General features: G+C 35.9%; 1 protein-coding gene across 1 annotated transcript in view; it reads left to right on the top strand.

Annotated features, from left to right (window-relative positions):
• The window catches only part of LOC125253919 (extracellular calcium-sensing receptor-like), a 9,010-nt gene extending 1,163 nt beyond the window's left edge, over positions 1-7,847 (top strand). The window contains exons 2-3 of the mRNA XM_048168177.1: positions 39-215; positions 6,657-7,847. Coding sequence (XP_048024134.1) covers positions 39-215; positions 6,657-7,570 — 1,091 coding nt within the window. The 3' untranslated portion in view covers positions 7,571-7,847. The remainder of the gene's footprint in view (positions 1-38; positions 216-6,656) is intronic.
• Positions 7,848-9,477: the final 1,630 nt, after the last annotated feature.

Raw genomic sequence — 9,477 nt, 5'->3', positions numbered from 1 at the left:
AATGAATTTTATTTAAGTGTATTACTAATTAAAAAAAGAAAGAAAAAAGTTCATTTGTAACTCTGATGCTCTGTGTTCCTGTCACCTGCAGGTGCCTTTGTCTGTGTGCAGTGAGAGCTGTCCTCCAGGTACTAGGAAGGCTGTGCAAAAAGGAAGACCTGTCTGCTGTTATGACTGCATTAACTGTGCAAATGGAGAAATCAGCAATGAGACAGGTAATTTGTTTGGACATTCTGCTTGATAAATCACAGGTGGTTCTGGGCCAATGACAAATACTCACAGACAGTTAATGATAAAGAAAAGAAAAACAATAGTTTAAATATAGTTTAAAACTTAGATCTTACAAATCTGGGGTAATATTTTTTTATTTATTTTCTGCTGACCATAAATGACACAACATCTCATCTCATGAATGGCTTCCCTATTTTTTATTTATTATTATTATTATTATAATTTTTTTTTTTTTTTTTTTTTTTTTTTTTTTTTATTATTATTTTGCCACTTTTTATATATGGGCTATTTTATAGAATTGGTTTAAAGTCAGAGTTGGAAATGTCTTGGGGGAAAAAAAAAAAATCTTTCTTTATAAAAGGCATGAAGTTTATTGTACTGATTTGAACTCTGAGGATTCATTAGTTTGAATATGCATTGAACTAAACACTAAAATAACATCTTAGAATTTTAACTTACATACTAAAACACTAATGATTTGCATAACTGTACCAAAATTTTGTTTATTTCCCCCCAAATAAACGATTATGTGTTCCCTTTTGTCACTACCAAAACAATGATGTCACTAAAACAGTCATGACCGAAACATGTGGTGAAGTTTTGGTTGTGACAATTTTAGATACTTTTGAGCAAAAACTAAATTTTATCGAATAACCCCCCCCAAAAAACAATGATGTCACAACCGAAAATTCACCACGTTTCAGTTGTGACTGTTTCTGTAGCAGGGGCGGTTTCTTCATTAGGACAATAGGGCGACGCACCACCAAAGTGAGAAAGGGACGGATTTTTCAATCACATTCAACCACAGAGTTACGCTAGCTGTCACTGCTAGGCTGTTTGTTCTGCCTCTGGATATAGTCCAATCAGCGTCAATCACGTTCGGTGGAGTACCGCCTCTTTTTGGGCATTTCAGTCTGGCGGAGATTTGCCCCGACTGCTCCCATAGACCTCCATTCAAAGAACTTTTTTTTTCGAACTGTAGGCACTGCAATGCAATTTCTATGGGTTCCGGGAGGGCTCGCACTAACGTGCTTTCGTCATCATATGTAACCTTAACTTGTGCAGCGATTGGTGGAAACAAACATACCTCTATTAATAATTTTTTTTAAGCTGAAATGACATTTAATAATTTCCTCAGTGCATAATTTACATTTGACAGACATATTCTCCACCTGTAAATGTTAGAAAGTCGAGAAAATATTTCCATTTTGCAGCCAGGTGTGGACGAGCCTTCAACAAGCACAAACATCCGTGAACGAGTTCAATCTGAGTAAAATACATTTTGCTCAAAATATTTGTTGAAAATTTGTTTTTGTTGGCGAACATAACTATGTCATATGTAGAATTTTGAACCTACAACTAAGTGTATTTGTACGATAGCAGTAACTGTGTAAAGTGACTATTGTAGGGTAATCAAAATAATAATAATTATTAGTCTGTTCTTTTGTTTTTATTTATTTTCATTTTTAGTTTAGTGTATTTAATTTCTGCTTCAAAAACATTTTGTTTTTAGATTGTAAAGGTACAATTTTAGAATGTAGCCTAGGCCTAATGTGATTTGACCCCTTTTTTGCACATAATTTATAGCATATACTAGTTACATTCATGTTTTTTTCATAGCCTTCAATATGAACATTGTTTCTAGGCCAATATTGGGCAGGATCTTAAATTTTTTTTTTTTTTTTTTTTTTTTTTTTTTTTTATTAAATACAGTTTTTTTTTAGATCACAGCCCTATGGCATGCATTAAATACTGAATTTTCCATGTTTTAGATAGATACATTATTATATCACTTGTTAAATGGTTATTTAACAATTAGCCTATTCATTCCTGCATTTCTAAATTTTTTTTTTTTTTTGCGCCCCGCCAAATATTTTTTGCACCAGCCGCCACTGTTCTGTAGTGACAATTTTAGATACTTTTGAGCCTAGCTCAAAGATGCTAATCAGTACATGGCTACCTAGCACAGTTCAGTACACAGTACACACATAAAAACTAAATTTTGTAATTTATAATAACACCCAAAAAAGTTTGCAAAAAAAGTTGCTTGATAGTGATGTCCCCTCAAGTTACAGAGTTGTTCAAAAAATTCAGACTTTTGAACACATTTAGCTGTTTAACATACACTGTTCTGGTAGTGACATGAAAATGTGGGACACTTTTTTTTTTTTTTTCTAAAACATTTTCACAAGTTGAAATTTAGAGGTTAGGGTTTGGGACAGCCACCTCCTAACTGAAAGTACCAAATAAATTATGATTTTAGATTAAGCTTACTGATATTTATATATATATATATATATATATATATATATATATATATATATATATATATATATATATATATATATATATATATATATATATATATATATATATTTTTTTTTGTCAGATTCAGTAGATAATAGAAGGGTTTGGTTGTTGGACAGCAGTTTGTATCAATTCTGTAGAACGGCCCATATATCAACATTTGAGAGATTGTCGAAATAGGTTTGAGGTTAATTTATCTCATTTTTTTTAATATGATTATAGTGAATTTCAAAATAGTGACATTGTATCATTGTTGAACATCAAAGTTTTTTGTTTCTGTTCAGTAATGGGGAATTTGTAGACATGGGTGTTTTTGAACTAGTGAAGTAAAAATTACAGTTTTTATTTTGAAGTGAAAAAATAAAATTAGACCCATGGGGTAAGATGCCAGTATATTTTATCGGAGTGTCTATTTACACTAAGTGCAAATAGCATCCCTTGTTGGCAAATGCTATTTGCACTAGCTCAGCCCTGCAATGTCTGGTTGGGCCACTCAAGTTTTAAAAAAGATGCACAGTGTTTAAAGTCTTTGGTGTCACAGCAGTAGTGCATGAGACTCGCAAACCTGGCTTTTGACACGATCGACGCAAGTTCGAATCCGCCTTTTGCCAAGCTGGCATTTATTATTCATTTTATAGAAATGAAAATAATGTTCTATAACTAGAAATAAACTGCAAATGAGTGTTAAATAATATTAAAAGTCCTGTTTTTAATATTATTGCATCCTGTTAATGTACATAAATACCCAGGTGCAAATGGTATCTGCCAATATAAAGTAGGCTATAGATAGCATCTAATTACAAGCCTGTTTACTCTTATTGAAAAGAGCATATAGCCTACTTTTATATGGTGTAAATAGAATCTATAGCTATTTTCACTCAGTGTAAATAGAATGTATTGCTATTTCACTTGTAAATAAAATCTTTTGCTCAGAAAATATGCTATTTTCACTTAGTGTAAATAGCATCTAATTGTTATTTACACTTGGTGTAAATAGCATCTATCGTTATTTGCACTTAGTGCAAATAGCCACTGCCATTTTTTTTTCTTTGCCTTCTTTAGAATTAGTACATTTTTGCACTTTTTGTAATAGTTTCTTCAATTGTCCTGAGTGTGAAAGGATGAATCTCAAAATTAAATATGCAAAAGATGCTGAAGAGGGCAGGACCTGGAGGATTTCTCTATACAACAGAAGATAAACAAGGGGCTCATGAACAACTATCACAAAACATAAAATCAGTCATTGATCATCCAGGTAATAACACAGAGTATCAATAATCAAGGCATAAAAACAGTCATCGATCATCCAGGTAGTAAACTTTTAAACAGGTTTAATAAATTTAGTAAATTCAGGGGCCGTTTACATGACACCGTTTTTCAACTAAAAACATAAAACTGTTTTTGCTTTTTGGGCATTCATTTACACGAAAACGGCGTTTTGGTGGCCTGAAAATGCAAACTTTTGAAAACAAGTTTCAAAGTGCACGTTTTTGAAAACGGTCTCTGTGTAAACATAAAACGCGAATGATGCACATTACGTTCATTCTATAGGGTTTCCTCGCCATCTAATGGTCTGCCAGCAGAATACAGTGTTTTTAGTCATTTTCACAGATTCGTATGAATGGGGATCGTTTTGACAGTGGTGTCGTCTATATGTGGAAAACTCAAAGGAAAAACGTATCCATTTTAAACATATATTTGTCGTGTAAATGTGCCCAGTCATTTTGTTATGCGGACTATATGTAAACATCAGTACTTTTCAAGGGAACTCGTGTTGCATTGAGAAATGACGCAGTGGGAACGCAACGCGTGATGTCGTCATGAAGCACATGTGAAATCAGTCCAATGGTCACACAAGACGTCAGACGCGGGTGACTTCACGACCAGGAAACTTTAAAGCACGCTCAAACAGTACAACACTAGCTTCTGTGTCTTCAGTAGTGCTCTCTGTGACTTGTTTGTCTTATTTGGTGTTGTATTGTCATATATCCATATCTATACAAGCAGTTTAGATTGTGTGTTCATCCCTGCCCACGTTATATCACGAGTGGGGATACACACAATCTTTGTGTAGCTTGTTTGGGAGCGGAGCAAGCACAGTCAGCACTCAAGGGTGTTGGCGGTGAGCACTGTGAATTACTTCCTTTACGGACACTCCGCTCCCACTCTTTGAGGAGGGCACCCAGGCTTGCGTTCCCCATGGTTCGGGTCCTGCTGTTGCTGAGGCACAGCGGCGATCTAGATCATGGGGGTCGCAAATGGATCTAGCAGAGGGGTTTGAGACAGCCTTATCTCAGCCCTCACCTGATACATCCAGTGCTTTTTCTCAGTGTTTGGAAGCACGCTTTGCAGTTTCTTCCATGCTGGTTGAAGCACTGGTGCTCAACGTGTCCAGCTCTGAGGAGTTGGATGTGGAGAGCATCGATATGTGTGAGAGTGAGGACATGCTTCCAGCCCTTGTGAGCACAACCTCCATGTTGGGGCCTCACATTTTTTCCAGATCTCCACACCGAGGTGTCAAGATCCTGGAAGAAACCAGCCTCCTATCGAGTGCATAGTGCTCAGATCACACACTATGCATCGATAGTGGGGCTTAGGGAGCACAGTTATGTTCTCGTCCAGTCAGACAACACATCAGTGGTCGCCTACATAAATCACCAAGGGGGTTTGCGATCGCGTCCACTTTACAAACTGCCGCACCAAATCCTCCTGTGGTCCAAGGGGAAATTACTGTCACTCAGGGCAGCATATATGCTTACGTCCACAGAGCTGCCCTGTGACGTAAGTCGGAACAGTTGTTCATTTGTTTTGGGTCTCATAGCAAAGGGGCACCAGCATCCAAGCAGAGAATGAGTAAATGGATAGTTGGCCGACTCATAGGCATGGATAGTTGCCTATGAGTCGGCCAGACAACCTTCCCCTATGTCAGTTTGAGCCCACTCTACTAGAAGTATGGCGGCCTCTAAAGCTCTTCTCTCCGGAGTATCTTTGCAAGATGTTTGCGATGCGGCAGGCTGGTCCTCGCCACATGCATTCGTGAGGTTTTACGACCTTGACCTGAGATCCACCCCTGGGGCCCGGGTTTTTTCTAGTGTTGACGAGTCACACTAGACAGACACTAGACACTATGACTGTGTGGGTATTAACGTTACCACTGCGTCATTTCTCGACACAACACAAGTTCCCTTGGAAGGGAACGTCTCGGTTACGACTGTAACCTTAGTTCCCTGAAGAGGGATCAAGACGTTGCGTCGCCCTGCCATACTTCCAGCATGTCTGTCAGCGACTACTTCAGACACTTTTGAAGCTAGCGTTGCACTGTTTGAGCGTGCTTTATAGTTTCCTGGTCGTGATGTCACCCTCCTCTGACATCTTTTCACACCATTGGACTGATTTCACATGTGCTTCATGACGACATCACGCGTTGCGTTCCCACTACGTAATTTTCGACGCAACGTCTCGTTCCCTCTTCAAGGAACTAAGGTTACAGTCGTAACCAAGACTTTTATTAAATTGCTTATTCAGGGCAGTACTGTAAAATGTATGGCCTTTTGTGCTCTCTGTGACCCAGTTTTCCTATGTTCTGATTAGTTCATTCGGTTTCACCTATGTTCTGTTATCTCATTAGTTCCTTTGTTTGGTTCCTGGTTATAAGTCCTCAGTTCTCCTTCAGTGTTTGTCTGTTCTCATTTATGTTTGCATGTAAATATTTCCTGCCTCCAGTGTTTTAGTTATTAAAGTATATTTTATAGTCTTTATCTTCATCTTCGTGAGGTTTATCTACATAAAACGTTACAAGTGCTAAATGAAAACAAGATGCAATTTTTTAAATATATTTTTCAGGGTAGTACTAAATAAATAAATAAACAACATGCAATATTTCAAGAGTTTACTTCTTCAATTTCATTTATTTATTTATTTACACTTTACAGAATGTATGTTAACTTAATGTTTAGGTAAAATGATAGCATTTTATAGGACAAAAATGAGCACCATATCATGGACCCTGCTTTTTCCACTGAGTTGGTAATTCTAAAAGGTCTGATAACCTGTTTGTCTCCCTTTTCTTCCTATGGTTCATAAATGACTGTAACGCATTGATTTCTTCCATCTTCCAGATTCTTTAGATTGTCATAAATGCCTACCTGAGTACTGGCCCAATAATAAGAAGGACAAGTGTCTTCCTAAACCAGTGGAGTTTCTCTCCTGGGATGAAATCCTTGGGATTATCCTGGCTGCTTTTTCTATTGCAGGCTCTTTAGTGGCTTTGAGCATGGCTTTAGTGTTCTACAAAAACAGAGCCTCTCCAATAGTAAGAGCCAACAACTCAGAGCTGAGCTTTCTGCTGCTCTTTTCACTGACTCTATGTTTCCTCTGTTCACTTACTTTCATTGGTCGGCCCACTGAGTGGTCCTGTATGTTACGTCACACAGCATTTGGAATCACTTTTGTCCTCTGTATCTCATGTGTTCTGTTGAAAACAATAGTGGTGTTAATGGCTTTCAGGGCTACACTTCCAGGAAGTAATGTCATGAAATGGTTTGGGCCTCATCAACAGAGACTCAGTGTTTTTGGTTTCACTTTTGTACAGGTTCTCATATGTGTGCTTTGGTTAACAACATCCCCACCATTTCCTTACAATAATATGCAAATCTACAAAGAAAAGATAATTCTTGAATGCAGTTTAGGATCAGCTATTGGTTTCTGGGCTGTACTGGGTTATATTGGCCTCCTAGCTTTCCTTTGCTTTGTTTTAGCTTTTCTTGCCCGAAAACTGCCTGATAATTTCAATGAGGCTAAATTCATCACATTCAGCATGCTCATATTCTGTGCTGTATGGATCACATTTGTTCCAGCTTATGTCAGCTCTCCAGGGAAATTTACTGTAGCTGTAGAGATATTTGCCATTTTAGCTTCAAGCTTTGGTCTGATTCTCTGTATTTTTGTGCCTAAGTGCTTCATTATTGTATTTAGACCAGAGAAGAATACCAAAAAACACCTAATGGGTAAAGTACCATCAAAAGCTCTCTGAGTCACACAGTGCAATCACCGCATCAGTGCATACTAAAAAATATTGCAAATTATATATTCTGTGATTTTTAATGCATCAGCTGTTATACTTCTTTGCAAACATGAAATGTATGAAAATGTGCAAATATGAAGATGGAAACATATATAATGAAATCATAAGTATGTTAATTTATATATATATATATATATATATATTTCTTTTTTTTGTAAATTCTCTTTACAATTATGTTTGCATATGTCAGCTTGCATACTTTTGATAAAATAAAAGACAATAAAAATAAGACAAACATTTTTCTTTATTTTAAATTTACAGTTTGTTTTTAATTTGCGTTGGTACTATTTTCACAAGATGTACATTTTCAAAACTCTTAGTACAAAAATCCAAACTGATCACACTTGTAATACAGCTAGTCATTCTTTCGAAACCTGATCTCATACTTTCATTCTAGTTGTACATATTTTCATTCTACATAATCACTATTTCAAAACACAAGATCATTGTGATATGTAATGACAACATTTGGTTCAATCACCGAAACACAACAGTATGTTCTTCTTTCAATTTAATACTTTTAAAAATCAGTTCATTCAGCAGCAAACAATGCAAGATACAGGTTTCAAATCACCCTTGTTGCTGAAATAATTATAGTAACACAGGCTAGATGCCACATTACCAAATACTCTTAGTTTTTGTTTTTTTTTTTTTTAATTGCTTTGGTGCAATTTTCACAAGCAATTGGTAAATTTTCAAAACTCTTAGTACTAATATCACAACAGATCATCAAAAGTGCACTTTTTTTCAAAAATTTTAGCATATTTTCAATTGTGTGCAATACACAAAATCATAAAGTATCCTTTTCACTACAAAAAATGGCCCTCATTTATCAAACGAACGTAGAAACTTATGACAACGCTCACATGTGATTCATTAAACTTTCGTATGCGGCCAATTCTGTCGCACGAATGAACGGGTGATGATAAATGTGGCGGCTGAAAACTGTCGTCAATTAAATATCACGCTCCAAATTTTAGAAGTCTTGCCCTATAGTTTACGACACAGAGAAATGTAACCCGGCCATGAAGAGGAAGTAATCGCATGCGAAAAAATAAATGTACTCCTAGATGTACTCGGACCATTAAACTGAGCAGTGTTAACTTTGTCTGCATTTTAGTTTGCTGATATGGTTGAAATGCAAAGTTAGCAACACTAGAATCCTAATGTTCTTTTGATGTCTTTTGATGATGTTTGATGTTTTGTCGGGGATGAATGCAGCCCTGACGTGAGATTTTATCATAGCCACCGCTCACGCTCATATTGATAAATGCCAAATTTTGCGTGGAAATGAGTGTACGCAGTTTTCTGGCATACGATCGTTTGACAAATGAGGGCCCTTGTGTTTTGAAACAGTGATTATGTAGAATGAAAATATGTACAACTACAACATTTTTTTTTTTTTTTTTCGGTCCTTGCAATCAATTATTCATAAGAAAAATATACATAATAACCGAAAAAGGTGTAGGCTGAGCCACTGCTTATTATGCCTACGTTTTATACATATATATCAAATGAATGTCACTTTTTTTCCCCCTGGACTTGCTACAAGACATTTTCCAAAAAAATACACATTTTAAATAATAATACAATAGTTTAAATATTACATACTCATATTTCATATTAAATTGTATAATTATTTATCACCTTGTTTTTAAACATTTTCTTGAATTTAGAAAGTGATGTACACAATTTTAATTCCTTGTCACAATTATTCCATAAGTTTACCCCTTTGACAGATATACTTCTACATTTTATATTAGTTCTCGCCCTTATTTTGTTAAACATACATAATCCTCTTAATTTATACTTACTTTCTCTTATTGTGAACAGCCTTTGGATACAATTTGGAAGTA

Source organism: Megalobrama amblycephala, linkage group LG19 (genome assembly GCF_018812025.1).
Source record: "Megalobrama amblycephala isolate DHTTF-2021 linkage group LG19, ASM1881202v1, whole genome shotgun sequence".
NCBI classification, from domain to species: Eukaryota; Metazoa; Chordata; class Actinopteri; order Cypriniformes; family Xenocyprididae; genus Megalobrama; species Megalobrama amblycephala.
The sequence above is the reverse complement of the archived record's forward strand: the minus strand, read 5'-3'. Positions and strand labels throughout refer to the sequence as shown.